The sequence below is a fragment of the Hydra vulgaris genome, chromosome 11, assembly GCF_038396675.1.
Source record: "Hydra vulgaris chromosome 11, alternate assembly HydraT2T_AEP".
Lineage (NCBI taxonomy): Eukaryota > Metazoa > Cnidaria > Hydrozoa > Anthoathecata > Hydridae > Hydra > Hydra vulgaris.
The window spans coordinates 11,597,651-11,615,498 of NC_088930.1; the positions used below are offsets into that span (position 1 = coordinate 11,597,651).

The 17,848-nt window shown below is 27.4% G+C and overlaps 1 protein-coding gene across 2 annotated transcripts in view; it reads left to right on the top strand.

The window, feature by feature from the left end:
- LOC100206781 (multiple myeloma tumor-associated protein 2 homolog) overlaps positions 1–16,992 on the top strand; it is a 31,311-nt gene extending 14,319 nt beyond the window's left edge. For both annotated transcript variants that reach the window (XM_065810096.1, XM_065810097.1), the window contains exons 4-10: positions 352–403; positions 907–956; positions 1,061–1,103; positions 1,342–1,418; positions 3,737–3,782; positions 16,003–16,070; positions 16,201–16,992. In XM_065810096.1, the coding sequence (XP_065666168.1) occupies positions 352–403; positions 907–956; positions 1,061–1,103; positions 1,342–1,418; positions 3,737–3,782; positions 16,003–16,070; positions 16,201–16,492 (628 nt within the window). In that variant the 3' untranslated portion in view covers positions 16,493–16,992. The remainder of the gene's footprint in view (positions 1–351; positions 404–906; positions 957–1,060; positions 1,104–1,341; positions 1,419–3,736; positions 3,783–16,002; positions 16,071–16,200) is intronic.
- Positions 16,993–17,848: the final 856 nt, after the last annotated feature.

Consider the following 17,848-nt stretch of genomic DNA (forward strand, 5'->3'; position numbering starts at 1 on the left):
GATGATGATGATGATGATGATGATGATGATGATGATGATGATGATGATGATGATGATGATGATGATGATGATGATGATGATGATGATACGTGTTTAAATAAACAATATGACCTCACACCAAAATAGCCTGCTACCATGGGGTTTAATACATACATTGACTATCTTATGTCCTGCTGCCTCAAAGAAGTGCCACTATATTGAATGAGGGTTTGGAATGGGGCAGCATTCTTTTCTTTCATGATGATGATGATAATGATGAATAACTTTTGTATTATTTTTTACCTCATCTAATTATAACCTAAATTTAACTTAACTTTCAATTTTTAGTCATAAATTTAAGTTTTCTTAAAGGTATACTAGAGACAAAGATGGAAAGTCTGAAGCTGAAAGAACAAGAGCTGAGGTGTTTGTCAATGTTGCTATATATATATATATATATATATATATATATATATATATATATATATATATATATATATATATATATATATATATATATATATATATATATATATATCTTTAATACGTGTTTAGATGAACAATATGACCTCACACCAAAATAGCCTGCTGCCTCAAAGAGGTGCCACTACATTGAATGAGGGTTTGGAATGGGGCAGCTATCTTTTCTTTCATAATTCTTCGTTTTTTTCTTCTTTTTTTGAAAAAGCTGTAATCTATAAAGATAAGCAAAACTAGTAAGCATATTCTTATTTAAACACATAGTATAGTGACTGCCCTGTGTCAAACCCTCATTCGATGTAGCAACACTCCTTTGGGACAACAGGTTTTAAGATCGATGTATGAGCTGAAACCCCAGGCAGCAGGATATTTCAGTGTGACATCACAATGTTTATCTAAACACTCATTATTTCTTAAAATATTGTTTTGAAATAAATATTTTTTTAGGAAATACGAAAAGTAAAAGAATTAGAAGCCAGAGCAATGGCAGCTGTACTGTAAGTTTTAATTTTATGATTTATGATGACAGTTGTACTGTGAGTTATAATGAATTTTTCCTTTTTCATTTTTTGCTTGCTCATTTTTCATTACTATATTTTAGTGGGAAGAAAACATTCACGGTAGAGAATCCACTTTCAAAAGAGGTATTATTACCTAACTTTACTTTTAAATTTTGTTCAATTTTTTGAGTGTTTTTAATTGCTTATTTAGAAGAATTACAACAATTTTATGAGATTTTAAATTTTGCAATGTTTTATTTAAATAAGGTTTATTACTATTTACAAACTCATTTACTCGAAGCTTTTTTTATTTTTATTTTGTTTCTGAGAATTGTAAAGTTACAGATTTGACTCTATTTAATTTTTTTCTTTAATCCATTAGGAGATTAAAGAAGTGCTGACTCGTGGAAAAACTGAAAGTAATGAAGCTTCAAAGATAGCTGGAATGGGTTATAAAAAGTGAGTAAACTATTTATAAATTTTTGTTTAAGATAAATTGTTTATAAATTTTTGTTTATAGATTTTTGTTTATGATAAATAACCAATAAAGTCTGCAATACAAAAAAAAGACATTTTTTTTCTAGTAAAATAATCTATTATATTTTTATAATGAAATAATAAATAATCTAATAAATTGTGATAATCTAATAAATAATGATTAAAAAAAAATGTTAAGAGTTGTTAAAAATGAAATTAGAATCAATCATTTATGGTTTACTACATAATGCTTCCACAAATTACAATTTTATGTTTTGTTTGCAAAAAATCACTTTAGTGAGGTTATTTCAAAAAAATAAGATGTCTGAGTTTTTTATGTGTTATTGAAGTTTTTATTCGTTTTTGAGTTTTTTATGTTATCAATGTTTTTATGCGCTATTGAAGTTTTTATGTGTTATTGAAGTTTTTATGTGTTATAAGAGTTTTTAGTAATTTGTTATTAATAGCACAAATTATGTTTTTAAATTATTTTGCATATGGACTGGTAGCTCATGTAAATTTGTTATTTTCTTTGTACAAGTGAGTTTTTTTTCTGTGTAAAATACTTATGCCGCTCAGTTTGAATAAGATAAAGAATTAGTATGAATAACAGTATGAATAAGATAAAGAATTGCATAGCTTGTTATTTTGGGTTTTTCTATAAATAAAATCTTATTTTATACCCATTTGCTTAAAGATTGGCATAACTATTTTTAGGTGTTTTGTTTTTGAATGCTTAAAAATAAATTTTTGAAAATAAACAACTTGATTTTTTAAATAACTTGATTTTGTTAATAAATAACTTAATTAAAGGAATTTTTTATGCTCCTTTGTTTGAGAACAAGCTTGTATAAAATGTTTGAAGATATACTGTTAAGTTCAAGAAATAATCTTATTTTTTATAATTTTGCAAGCAATAGATTTTGTTAGTGTTAGCATATACTTTTGTTGGTTTTGGCAAATACTTTTGTTAATGTTAGCAATTACATGTTTAAAATCTTTGTGAACAATATACTTTCACTCTTAAGTTTGTGAAATTTTATGAATTCTTGATTAAATGATACAATTTTGACTGATATTAAAATATTTAAGTTTTGTTTCTCAAATAATTTTCTTTCCTTCACTTTTATACAATTTCACCAATAATGGCGTTAATAGCTTTTACAAATTTTCAAAAACTATATAAGTATAATTTCTTAGATGTTCTTTGTGAAAGTGAGAAATTTGATAAAATGAAATCAAACGAAACAAAAAGAAAAAGCAAGAAAAAAAATTAGATGGCAACAAATATTTTATTACTATTCTGTTAAAAGTCAAAACATTTATTTTGTAAATCATAAAATTTAATTTTTTCAGCGCTGCTATTTTTTATAATTATAAATTATATGCTGTTTATGTTTCAGAATTAAACTTATATGTTATTTATTTAATTTTCAAGTTTATTTTTGTTTATTTTTGTTATTAATTATTAATGAAATTTTGTTATTAATTAATAATCTTTTAACATATAAAAAAGGGAGATAAAACCCTATAATTTTCATGTGGTGAGCTGTCATTCCATAACTGATACCTGTAAGATGTCAGTTTGTACAAAGTGTCTATAGAATGGATAATTTCATAGAATCATGTGTTATCAGTGTAACTAGCCTTTGAAGGTTATGGCTGACCTCATATATGTAGAAAAAAACTTTCACTATCTCTACGCAGAATGGATATTACCAGCTTTAACCTATTTTTGTACATAAGAACTTCAAAAAACAATCTAGATATCTTTTTCCTGACAATAAAGTTTTAATTCATGCTCAGAAAAGAAATTTTAGATCTGACTTCATTAGCCATTGGAAGTATAGTAATTGAACAAACTTTTTGATTTTAAAGCAGTTAAAATTTATATATAGTTGGGGAGGTTACTAATTGAAATATGAACAAAGTAGGTCTACAGGTAAAGAATTTAAAGTTGTTTAAGTTTGTTTTGTTTTCAAAACATAGTAGTTATAAAAGGTTTTAAAAACAAGTTTTATACAAGTAAAGTAGAAACAAAATTACTCTTAAGTAATTAACAAATTAACTTTTAGTAAGTGAAGCAAATGTAAATTTTATTGATTATTAACATTTAATTTGCTTTTTAACCGTATTTTGCTACAGAAGTATACCCAGATGGAAATTAGGTAGTTATTTTTTTTTATTAGCATAGTTTATATCTATCTAATTCACAATTACATTTCATGGTAGTTCATAATTGCACTCACGGAATTATAAAAACAGTTATAAAGTTAATTTTTATATTTTTTTGATTTTAGATCGTTACATAAAGAATCAGGATCAAGATATGGAACTGAATTTGAGGTAAGTTAAATAAATAATATACTAAATTTTGTATTATCGTGTTTTTTTATATATAGTAATTTTTTTATTTGTATTTTATTAACAAAAGTTATTTAGATATTTTAAGAATAAACAAGTCTTTCCTGGTGGAACAGCTTAAGCAACAATTTGACATTTTTTTAACTTTTTTTTTTGTTCAAAATATTATTTTCTATTGTTAGACATTAATATGCCGGGAAGCATATATTGAAACCCTATACAGGCTCAGAATAGGCAGAAATAAGAAAAATCTGATTTGCTGATTTTGAAAGAGACGCATGTGCGTGTTTGTTGAAAAATATAATTAAAATCAAAAAAGCAGATTTTCGAAATTAATATCAAAGTAATGATAAACAAAGTTTATCAATACAAGTCTTGTGCTATTATCAACACACGAAATTCATTTTATTTTATCAAAATCTATTTGTACAAGAGAATTTTAGCTTGCAAAAATCTAAAAAATTCAATAAACTTTATTTTAGTTATGGGCATTTTATCTGTTGTTAATTTAAAGAAATGGAAAAAAAATGTATCTATAAATGTATTTCTCGTAAAATATAATGTCCTTTGTCTTGAAGCATACTCAATACAAAGTTTACATGCAGTTGTACCAGAATATTGGTGAAGTACTTAATGCATACAAAGTTTATATGCAGTTGTACCAGACTACTGTTGAAGTACTTTATGCATGCAAAGTTTGCACCAGGCTACTCATGAAGTACTTTATGCATAAAAAGTTTATATGCAGTTGTACCAGACTACTGGTGAAGTACTTTATACATACAAAGTTTATATGCAGTTTTACCAGACTACCTAACTTGATACCAAAAAATCATTATGTATTAAACTTTTGTTTTCATTTTTCCAGAGCTAACAAATTTTTTCTTTTTGTTCTTTAAAAGTATTTAATGCAAAATAATGTTAGACAATAACTTAATAAGTATAAATTTGTCAAAGTTTTTTTATTTAATATTTATTACTATCAATTGCTGATAGAGGTTAGAGGCTATTTTTTAAATTTTTTTTTTAGCATCTATAAAATACAACAACCAGTATTTTGTTCAATTTAACAGCTATATGTGTTTTGAATGTATAAACTTTTAAACTAAATAGTACATTCAACATGAATATGCATGTGTGCAATTTTCTTTTTTCTACCTCTTTACCTTTAGTTCTCCATTAAAGCGTGGTACATAAAGAGTTTATCCTTTAGGTAATTAATTTACTATATCAAAACAAATCTAAGGCAAACAAAAAACTTAACAAATTAAAGGTGAATTATGGCATTTATTTTAATAAAAAGAACTTTATCAAAATAAAAATTTACATTTGAAGAAGTAAACAATATTACTTCAAAATAAAACATGACACATTTTATTTTTTAAATTATATCTAACAGGTATCCACATAAATTCAAAAAAAGGACACTTTATTGTTTATACCAAAAATTTCTTAACGAAAGTATTCATAAAGTTTGGAAATACGGAATACATTTTTAATTTTTTTTTATTATTTTTTTTTTTCTAGAGCTGGCGGTTTTTTTTTTCTTTAAGAGTGTTTAATGTAAAATAATTTAATAGCATAATAAATATAAAATTTATTAAAGTTTGTTGCTTTATTTCATATTAATTGCCATCAGTTGTTATTCAAGGGTAAAGATTTTTTACCAATTATAAAAAACAATAACCATTTTTTTGTTCAGGTTAACACCTATATACCAACAAATGTGTGTTTTATATGTATTGACTTTTAGAATTGAAATAAGCAACAACATGAATTTGTATGTTTGCAATTTTTCTTGTTTCTACTCTTTACCCTTAGTTCTCCAAAAAGCTATGGTACATTAAGAATTCTTCCTTTTGGAATTAATTTACTATATCTAAACAAATTTGTGGACATCAGTTCATAATATTTTTCTTATACTTGATTATGCTACAATGTTTTGTAATCTTTTATTACAATACAATACCGAGGGCAATCCAAATCAGTTCTTGCTTTCAATTGCTTTTAATTCGAAAATGATGCAAATTTTTTTTAAATCTTTGTTTTTAAGATAATATTTTGAAAATCAAGGATGTTTTGAGTTATGAAGTTTTGTAAAAGCATAAGTACTTTAATGTACAAAGTTCTATTAATGTATAATAATAATTAACAAAAAAATCATAACTTTTTTGTTAATTATTATTATATACTACCTGTCATGACCCGTACGATACAGGTCGTGGTAAATCTGTTCCACACCCGGCTATATTTAAACTTGTTTTAAATTTGGTCTTCTTACAATGAACTTTAATAAACAGCAGAAAATCGATCAATTTGAAATTCTTGCTTTTGGTTAACAATTAATTTACTATACTTTAAAACTGTACTTATTTAATTTTAACATGGATGACAGTTACGTAATATTTCTTCCAGTGTTTTAGGAATCTTAAGGTTTTAACTAAAAGACTTTTTTTAAACCCCCTTATTAAAATTTATTTAAAATACAAGACACAGAAAATGGGTCACGGTTCCTAATTATGTCAAATAAGTTAGCTTGGTTTGATTTTATTTTATAGAAACTCTTCTGTAAAGAATATATCTATACGAAGTAATAATTTCAAAAAGAAAAAAATATAAAAATTTATTTGAGAAACCAAAAACATTTTTCTTGAGATAAAATATAAAAAAATTTTAGGTAAAAAAAAATGACAAAAAATGACATCAAAAGTAAATATAAAAGCAAATTAAATAACATTGTTTCATTATTCTATAGATTTTAGTAAATGCTATGAAGATTAATGTAACTTTCTTATAGCTTTTAGAAAACAATCAATATTCAGAACATTTCTTAAATTATTCTCTGTAGGAAAATTTTCAAAAATCAGCGATAAGAGAAGGAACTCGACCTAAAAATGGAACAAAATAATTAAAAAAAAATACTTATTTCATATTAATTACAAATTAATGTGTTATGCACTCAATTAATTTATTTGAAAACTCAAAAATGTTAAGTATATAAGAAACTTACTTTTCATTTTTCACCTTTTAACACCAACGTGAAGGTGAGCGTAAAACATCACAACAATTAATTAAATAGCATAAAATGTTACAGTAAACTCTAAATAACTCACACCTCCAAGGGACAAAGAAATTAGTTTTTTAAAGAATAATAGAGTTATTGGGAGTATAATCCATAAAAAAAGGCTCAACTGGAATTTCAAAATTAAATTCAAAATTGAGGGTTATTGAGTTATTATGAGTTTATTGTACATATTTTAACTACTAACAGCACACACTTTGAAACATACATAAACATTTGAAAAATATAAATCTATAACTTTATATAACACATATTAACAATAATATATAATAAAGAACATATATTACCACATCATGAGACAATAATATTTATCAAAAACCATTACAAACATCACATTTTAAAAATGAAATATTATTTGTGTAATATGCATTCAATGACATACCTTGTAATGCATGTTTATCAAAGTTATACAACAAATTATAAAATGTCTTGGTTCTGTAACATGCTACATGGAATTTGGTTGTGTGAAAACCAAGGCTCTTTAAGATTAGCATTAACTTTATCAAATGTTTGACCGTGACTTTTATTTTTTGTCATTGAGTATTGTTAATAAAAGTGTCTTTATTTAAATGATAGCATAGACTTGATAGCATTAAAATTAATGGGAAAAATTGAAAAATGACACAAAAATTAATAAACAAAAATATATTTAAAAAAAAAATTACAAAAAAAACTGAAAGTGGCTCAAAAGTACACAATAGTAACTTCCTCATGGGAAGGAAGATTATATTGACGTCTATCTTGACCTTCAAGCAAAGACATTTTAAAAACAGAAGTTGGTCTACCTTCTAAAGCTGCTCCCAAAATTTCTTCATCCTGTACTTCTGCCATGTTTTTAAATGCAAGAGCAAATGGGTTTTCTTGATTAATTAAAGTTTGCAAGAGTTGAATTAACTCGTGTATACAACCATCATTACCAGGCTGCTCCATTCTGAATGACACTGCTGCATTAGGATCATAGATATATAACTGACATTATGTGGGCAGAACACCTTCTTCAGGCCTTAAATTTCCGACACGATGCAAAATTTGCCCACAGACCCTAAAACAGAAAGGGTCAATATTTGAGGGAGGAGCTATTTTGGCGGTGAAAGAAGCAAAAGATAAGGATGAATTATAACTCCTTATGTGTTTAAAAAAATTTTGATTGAAAGCATGATCAACATGGCTTCCTGTCATTAAATCAGTCAATAATGGTGGATATGGAGAAAGAGGAGCTAATACAACTTTTCCTGAATGGCAGCACAAAAAATGAGTTTCATTTAAAAACTTCTTTGCACCACAATACTGACAAATATGGTTTAATTCTCCGAGGTATTTACTTTCTATAGCAATACTATTTCTTGCTATGTGATGGATAATATACTTATTTCGTTCATGCCTAGCCTGATTTCTTTCATTTTGATTACAATTTATTTCAGCTCGCCTGGGCTGATCTCTTTCATTTCGACAACGATTTATCTCTTCTCGCCTAAGCGCATCTCTTTCATTTCAGCGACGATTTAATTCATCTTGCCTAGAGTGGTTTTTTTTCATTTCGACGAAGTCTAATAATTTCACTTCTTAAATTATCAGACATAATTAAGCATTAAAGGTGTGTGTAAAAATGATGCTTAATATAATAAAAGTCGAACTTTTAGTTTTCTTTATTAAACTTACCTAAAATAAAGTGTAAGCAAATAAAGCAGAGCATAATATAATAATCTAATTATATTCTACCTCTACTATTAGTCATTTAAATTAGATGTTTTAAAATAATATAGCAATGTGTAAATATAACATATTTCTATCAAGAACTTAAACTAGAGTTATAAATAAAATAATATAATCTTTTTAACTGAGTAATGCTATATATATTTATTATAATGTTATATTTATTATTAATTATTGAAAAAATATTATTAGTATTTAATCAAAAAAACAATAAAAAGTAATTGAAAGAGTTATTAAATTTTTACATATAAAAACTCATAATTGATAATCATAACATTTAATCATAACAAAGCAAATTGAAAAAATTATAAGGCCTGTCTGCTCAGCAAGTACTGCTAGCATTGAACAGTGAAATGTAATCCTTCATCATGAAATCCCTTTCATTGCTTTGAAATGCACTTAATGCAAGATTTGCAATAAATAAGTAAATACAAAACTAATAATAGAAAATCTCTATAAACAATCATATATTTGCTTTAAGTGAAGAAACTTGGAAATATTGAAACTTCTTTAACTATTTTAATTTTTTTTTATATATTTAATATTCTAAAGAAAAAAGGTCAATGATATAATGCAGAAAAACTAGAATGTGTGTGTGTGTTTCAGTGGTGGATCCAGGTCATTGTCCTAGGATGGGGGGGGGGGGGGGAGGGGGTAATTTGAAAACAAAAAAATCCGCTTTTTTTTTCTTCAGGTAAACCACTTTTTATTTAATTATTTAGAATATTTTTAGAAAAGTTTGCTAATAAATATATTGAATGTATCTGTATATAAATATCTTGAAAAAATCAGCTGTTGAAAATAAATATTTAATCTGTAATAAGGGACAGATTTGGGGGCCCTAAACACTACTAAATACCACAATTTTTTTTGTCTGGTCCTGTCTGTAATGTGCAACAAAAGACAAAATAATATCTTTTGTATATTCTTTTTTTTAATGAACACTTTTATAAATTTAACAAACTACAATTTAAAATTGAGCTTTCTAGTTTTCGAATATGCAAAACCATCAATAATCTTTTTGACTTATGATGCAATCTCTATGGATATGCATCATAGCTAAGCCATTTAATTGTCCTATATTGGAAATTAACCAAGATTTAAGTCTTTCTAAAACCGAGAAACTCCGTTCCCCCGAAGCAACGCTAACAGGAAGGGTGCAAAGCAGTTGCAAAATACATTTAATTAAAGGGAAGACATTACCATCACATTGCTTGTATGCTTCCAGTGCATATTCAGGTAGGTCTTGTTGCTTTTTGATTGCGTCTTTCCAAATTTAGCTCCCAAAATTCAAATTCTGAAGAAACTTTTATTAATTGGACATTCTCATCAACAGTATTTATGTTGCTGTAAATCTAGAAGTATTCTATCAAGTAACGGTAAATAAACATAGACTCTATAGTAAGTTAGAGGATCATTGGTATTAAGGTTTGCGCGATTAGTTGGTTTTCCTGTAATTCGTGGAATCTTGATTTTTAAACCTTCTAGTCTTCTAGTAACTTTGATGCAGTCATAAATATAGCATTAAAGTTTTCTTCATTCTGTCGTCTTTTATTTAATATCTTTATGGTATGTTTAAGAATAGTTTTTGCATATTCCTTATCCAATAATTTTTTTTGAAGAGTCTCACTTAAAGAGAATGTGGTATTTAACACATTGGCTAATGAACAAAGTGTTATTACAAATAAGGGCTCAGATATTGCATTTTTTTAGTAATGCGGCCTTTGTTGAAGAATCCCGTTCATTCCACTGAGATATGAAATAAAGTGTTTCTACTATATTTATTAAACAAGATTTAAAACTTAACACAGCATCATGCCATTCAATCCATCTCGTTTCTTATAAGCTTGTAAGCATTCCCTTATTTATATATTTAAAAACATTACTTCGCTTTGGCGAAGTAATAAAAATTGATATTACTTCTTTCATTGTGCCAATTGTATTTCTTATGCTCGCACAGACGAACATTTGGAAATTGATAACTTTAAAGCATGGTTGTAATATGGATTGCGTTTGGTAGGATCTTCTGTAATATCGTGACTGATCCATTGTTTTCACCTAACATAAGGCTGCATCCATCAGTACCTATACCAACACAATCCTTTAAATTAAAGCCAAACTTTGTCAAAATTTGTCCTGAATTTGTTGAGCGCATAGTTCAAATATTTCATTTTGAATACTTTTACTTATGGATGTTGCTTTAGAATTACAGTTATTCAAATGGTTTTTTAAAATATTGTCCCCGAGCACTCACTCGAAAGCAAAGCAAATCCCGAAGATTGCCATCATTAATTACTGAAGAATTTTGATTAATTTCAAAGATCTGCCCATCATTACGATGACCTCGCAGAGCAATATTCTGTCGACCAAGAAATATTATATATTCAATTATAGGCTTTAATCGTTCTCGATTTTCTTTAGCCTGTTTAACTTCCTTCTTTAAATAAATTATGTACATCTGTAGACACACATTCATAAGTTCTGATGAAATCTGATGCTGCTAACATAGCAACTCTGTGATACGCATTGCAATCATGTAATTGTAAGTCTCCATCCTTTCCCAAAAGCTTTGATTAACTTTTATGAGGTAAAGTAACTAGCTTGAGTTGTTGCACTTGACCGTGCATTCCCCAACTTTTGCAAAAAGAAAGCAATACTTCCAGCAATAAAAAAAATTCCATAAAGGCATTCTGAAATCATTATCCACGGAAATTTAAGTATATGTTTCTTGGACAAAAAGCAATTAACATTCTTACCCTTCTTTAAATGCACAGAGTATGGATATTTGTAATTTGGATCAGGAAACCAATTGCATTTCAATATGGCATTTATCTTGTTCAGTTACCTGACGTGTTAAAAATGCCCCAATGTCAATAGGCAAACAGCTATCATCTTTCGTCGCGGGTATTGAATCTTCTTTATTAATTTCTGCGTTACTTTTATTTGTAAAATTAGCAGCTTCCATACCAAGTCCAGGTTCTGGAGAAAAAGGGCTAAGTTTCATTGTAATTTAATTATTTTCAGCCCCGCCAATAAATGCACAATTAAATCGTTCGGATGATGGCATCGAAGATAAAGGCAAAACGATAGGACCAGCATGACAAAATAGTCATCTAAAGAGCTTGTCCTCTTTACCCAATCGGTCATTGTAGCTAATAAAAATAATTTCATTAAAAATAGTAAAAATCGTTTGTCATTTATTTAGAATAGTAACAAACACACTTTTATTTTTTAAATAAGAAATTCGTAAGAATTCATTCAGTTACTATATAAAAAAAATTCTTCGTATCTTACTTAAATACAATTTGAAGTGTAAATAAGTGTAATATAAATTGAAGTGTTGCAACATTAATTGTTGAAAAATAAATACTTTTTTATAGAAATTTTAACTACCAAAAACGGTATCGCGTATATAAATTATACTACAAATTAAAATTAAATTAGTAAAAAAAAAAATTTACCATTAAAACCAAATCTTTTTTTTTTACCATTAAACCATTAAAATTTACCATTAAAACTTACCATTAAAAATACCAATAAAATTTACCATTACCAAAAACGCCATTAAAATCTACCATTAAAACCAAATTTTTTTTTAAATTTTTTTAAACCAAAATTTTTTTTTCATAAGTTTTTAAAAACAGTTTTAAAAATTTTTCAAAATTGAACGATAGTAATTTTACTGTTTTATATCGTTATCTAATTATATGATAGAATGAAATAATAATGATAACATTAAAATGTTTCGAATCTTTCATCGTTTTTCTTCGATATCGTAAAATTGTTAAAAAAGCAACAATAGATTTTTTTTGTAATGCTATGAAATAGTTTTAGTTTTGCTTTAGTTTTAGTTTTTGTTTTAGTTTGAAAAAAGTAAATAGTTAGCTGCTGAAAATTTTTTTGTATTTTGTTATTTCGTTTACAAGTTTGTCAATATTATTTTGAAGTTTGACATTACTTAGGGGAGGTAGTTACCCCCCTCCTTTGTATCCGCCACTGGTGTGTGTGTGTATATATATATATATATATATATATATATATATATATATATATATATATATATATATATATATATATATATTATATATATAAATTTTGTTTAATATATTTAATTTATTATTGCTCTGTTCTTTAAGAACATTGAGCACTCTATATTGAGCACTCTATTTGTAAAATACACTAACATAATAATATATTAAAATAATAATATGGAGAAAACATTCTCTATACAAAAAGATTAATGAAAGTTACTAAAACTTATGTTATTACGCTTTGTATACTTACCTTTATAGATAAAATTTAAGTGATGGAAATCGAAGTTTTAAATGTTTAAATGGGGAGAAGCTATTAGTAAAAAGAAAGCCTGTTTTTTAACAAAATTTGTTTATCGTCAAAAGCATAAATTGTTAACAAAAAAGAACAGAGTATATATCTCTAAACAAAATTTTTTTTAAATTAACAAAATACAAATTGTTAACAAATAAGTAACAGAGTATATATCTTTTCAACAAAATTAACTTAAAAATTATAAATATTAAAAAAATTATAGATAATAAAAAACTATAGATAATAAAAAACTATATATCTTTTTAACATTTCTTTTAAACACATTTATTCAACAATATTTTTTCAACACAATTCATGAATACACTAATTACAAACAGATTTAATTTATGTGTTTCATCATGACAGTACACCACTCTACTGGTAAGGACAACATTCTTGCTCTCAACAAAGCCACTTGGCTAGCAAGGTCAACAATCTTGCTGTAAACTAAGCCAAGTCACAACAATTGAAAACATGCAAATAACATTATAATCACTTACAAACTATAAACACATAACATTATAACACATCACAAACATAGAAACACTTCATATATAAAAGATATTTACACACTTACAAAATATATACTCATATAACCTTGACACATTTAAACACATAATAAGTAACACATAAATATAATTAAGTATATATATACTGTTAATGGTATGAAACTCAATCATTTAAAGTGCAAACATTATCGGTAGAGAGTCGTCACTCTAATCAAAATCTTTCTCCAATTCTTTTAAATTCTAAACTCGAAGCAGTTGATTGCTTACAAGTACCTAGGAATCCTAGTAAACAAAAATCTTAACTGGGATGATCAATGGGTAAAAGTTCATAATACTATTAAGTCAGTACCCTACTTACTAAAACGCCTTAAAAAGATTGGTCACACTCAGTTAAATCTACTTCAAATTTATAGATCCTACGCTTAGATCTCACATTCTGTACAGCGCCCCTATACTCTCGTCTTGCAGTATTGCAGCAAAAAAAGAGCTTCAACTATTCCACAAACAATCACTTAAAGTTATTGAGATTGATGCCATAAACTCACACCAATTCAATATTTGTCACAATATCAATGAGCTTATTGATAAAACAAATATAAAATTACTTAAGAAAATCTAACCCAACACATGCAATAACCTCAAAACCCAACACATGCAATTATCTCAAACCACAGGCAGAAACCCTGACAGCTTAATATCTAAAACCAATACTGCTTACACTACATTATATGAAAAAACATTTGTTCAGAAATATTTGCGTATACTTCGAGATGGTATCGAAAAGTAAATTTTTCGATACCATCTCGAAAAATTTACTTTTCGACAGTACCACAGTCGAAAAGTAAATTTTACCGACAGTAAATTACTTTCGTAAGTAATTTACTGTCGGTACATCTCCCACTTATCATTTATTTAATCTAAAATAATAATACTCCAGATACATTATGAAGAAAAAAAATTTTTTTAATATTTGTTTGATAACTTTAAAAAAACAAACGATCAAACGACCTGGTTTTTTATTTTATAAAAGCAAACAGATTTCCTTTAAAATTAAAATAAGAAATTAAACGATCTTGTTCTTTAACATGCAACATGGAGTTGACCGTGTGAGATGTAAGAATTTTGATGATAAACACTAACTTTATGAAGAGTTTAACGTTTTGACCTTTGAAAAGAGCATCCTCTTCTAGAGTCATCATCGTCTTCTAATTTTTTATTAAATATAATTTTTTTTAAATTACAGATTAATATACTTTAAATACAATTAACAAAGGATTTGAATTGTGTTATTTTTAAAATGCATGAATTAAATATGACTTACTAGTTTAAAAATAAGATAACTTAATACTAATTTAAAAATGACATAAGTTAATCATTAAAAAGTTTTCGATCTTATTACTAATTAATCTGATGAAGCTAAGTTTTCGAACTTATTACTGATTAAGCAGATATTAACAGAGTATAAAGATTTAGAATACCTCTTCGCGTGGTCAAAAATATAAAGAAAAGTTTTAATTGTTTTGATTTTAACAAACGCGCACATGCCTCTCTTTCAAAATGAGCCAATTAGATTGTGCATAGCTCTGCCTATTTTGAGCCTGTATAAGATTTCAAAATATACTGCCGGCAAAGGATTGATAGAGGTTAAAAACAGAGTTAGAGTGATATTATTGGCTATTGTGTGATACTGGAGTGGTATTATTGAATAACGCAGGTTATACATGTAATATTAGTTGGGGTTCATTTATTATTATTTGAGTAGTATTATGCTAAAGTGCTGCGTTATTATTTAAAAATATTGATATGCTTTAACAATACTATCTGACGCCGTCTTTCATTATTTAAATAATATTGTTAGTTAACTCACTCCGTTGTGAATTTTAAAAATGTTTTCCTTGTTTTTCAATATTATTATTAACTGTCATGCTCCGTTATGTACCAAATATGTTATGTCTTCCAATATTTTCTAAAATAATGTTTTGAACTAACGTTCTTGGTTATGCTTTAATTAATAATATTGGCTGGCTTGCTTTCTTAAATATTTGTGTAACCTGTGGAATATTTTACTAATATTTTGAACATCCCACATTATATTCTTTAATAATATTTTTGACAGACAGACTCCGTCATGTAATTGAATAGCAATATTTACTAATATGCATGTTATTTTATCGTAAAAAAGGTTGTGATGATTATTACTGTTATCTTTGCACCGAGTAGCAAATAACATAAAATATAGGCAATACTGGAAAAAAAAGAATTCTACATTCCGAAGATTTCAAAGTTTTATTTGACTTTTTCCTCTTCTTGAAAAATATAGTTATTTTTTTAATTTATCGACAATTAAATACTCATATTAACAGAACTCCATCCCCATATATTGTAGAGAAAAAGATCCGATTATGCTATAAAAACAATTAATTTAAACTATAAATTTACTAAATAAGAAAAATTTTCTTGACCAAAGATTTAAAAAGAAAAAAAACTGAGAACAGCGCTAGCGTTGGATATTATTACGGGCTTTTATTTTCATCTACGGGATTTGTTAACCATCTTTTATTATATAATACAGGGAGGAGAAATGCGAGCAAACGAGGGGGTAAGGACCGCACGGGAACAAAACGAGCAAGATGATAAAAGGTAAAAAAAAGTAATTAACGTTTATCAAATTGTAATTTGATATATTTTTTGATGATTTAAGATAAGTTTTTTATTTAATAGTTTAAAATGAATCATAAATACTAAGTTAAGTTTTTCTATTTATTACCAGCTCTAAAAAAATTAAAACAGAAAAAAAAAGAAAACATAATTACGAGAGTGAAGAGGAGTCTTTAAACAAGAAAGAATTAAATAAAAAATATAAATCTGGTAGAAGAGAACATTCAAACGATTTTGATCGGAGCGACACTAAATATTTGAAGAAAGCTAATTATAATGACTCCCGAGAAAAAACCAGGTTATCTCGTGAAAAGCTAAGCAGTAGCGAACGACGCGAAAGGAAAAGATCTTCACCTAGTAGCCCAAGAAAACACAAAAAAGATTTTTCGGAAAAGAAAAGATAATAACCTCTAATTATAAAACTAGTTTACAAACTTGAAGAAATATAATTAGCGCGCATAATTAAACTTTCAATCGACTGTGAACACCAGATAATTGACTTAAATAGAACAAACATTTCTTATTTACTAGCTTTTATTAACGCTTACTGGCACCATTATGAACAGTACTTATTAACGCCTATTTGTACCATTATGACCAGTTCATATTTACGCTTACAGCCTTAAAATAAAAAGCTTAAATTTAAAAGAATATTTTGCTAGTATCGCGTGGGTTTTACCGCGTTTTGGTTCACGTTCACGGCAAATATTTAAAAAATTAAATTGAAAGACTTATTTTAACTTAAAAATAACATGTTGGAATTTCTTGCTAATTTAAGTTTTTTTAGATTTTGAGTCGTTTATACTTTATAAATTTGATCGATATTTTTTAAATATGCACGATACCTATTGAAATTACTTTGTATATAATTAAAAGTAATAATAATTTCTTCATTTGACTAAAATTATTTGTAAATTTAAATTATTTGCAGTTATTTTAATGGCATCGACATATTTAACGCTTTTATATTCTCGCTACATCACACAATTCATTCATATTTAGCGCATTAATATTCTCGCTACGTCACAATTCATTCAAGATTTGCCCATTTTCGATTATAACATTCGATTAACATTATACGATTCTATATTGTTATAATCTTGAAACTCTAGAAAAGAATCTTCTATATATATAAAAGGCAATGTGTGTGTGTGTTTGTTTGTTTGTTCTCTATAGAAATCCAAACCGCCGGACCGATCTCGATGAAATTTGGCATGGGGGTAGTCCTCGAGGGGGAGAAGGTTCTTAGCTGGGTTTTGACCCCGTACCCCGATCCCCGGGGTCAAGGGGGGCCAAAAATGGGCCCCCCTGACCCCGGGGTCAGGGGGGACCATTTTTTGGGCCGATTTTTTAGGCCCATTTTTGTGTACAGATATCAGGTAAGCCAGTTTAAATATTGGCCCGGGCAACGCCGGGTAACTCCAGCTATATATATAAAGGGCAATGTGTGTTTGTGTGTGTTTGTTTGTTTGTCTTCTCTTCTATATATATAACTAGCATGAGTTACCCGGCGTTGCCCGGGCCAATATTTAAACTGGCTTACCTGATATCTGTACACAAAAATGGGCCCAAAAAATGGTCCCCTCTGATCCCGGGGTCAGGGGGGCCCATTTTTGGGCCCCCTTGACCCCGGGGGTTGGGGTACGGGGTCAAAACCCAGCTAAGAACCTTCTCCTCCTCGAGGACTACCCCCATGCCAAATTTCATCGAGATCGGTCGGGCGGTTTGGATTTCTATACAGAACAAACACACACACACAC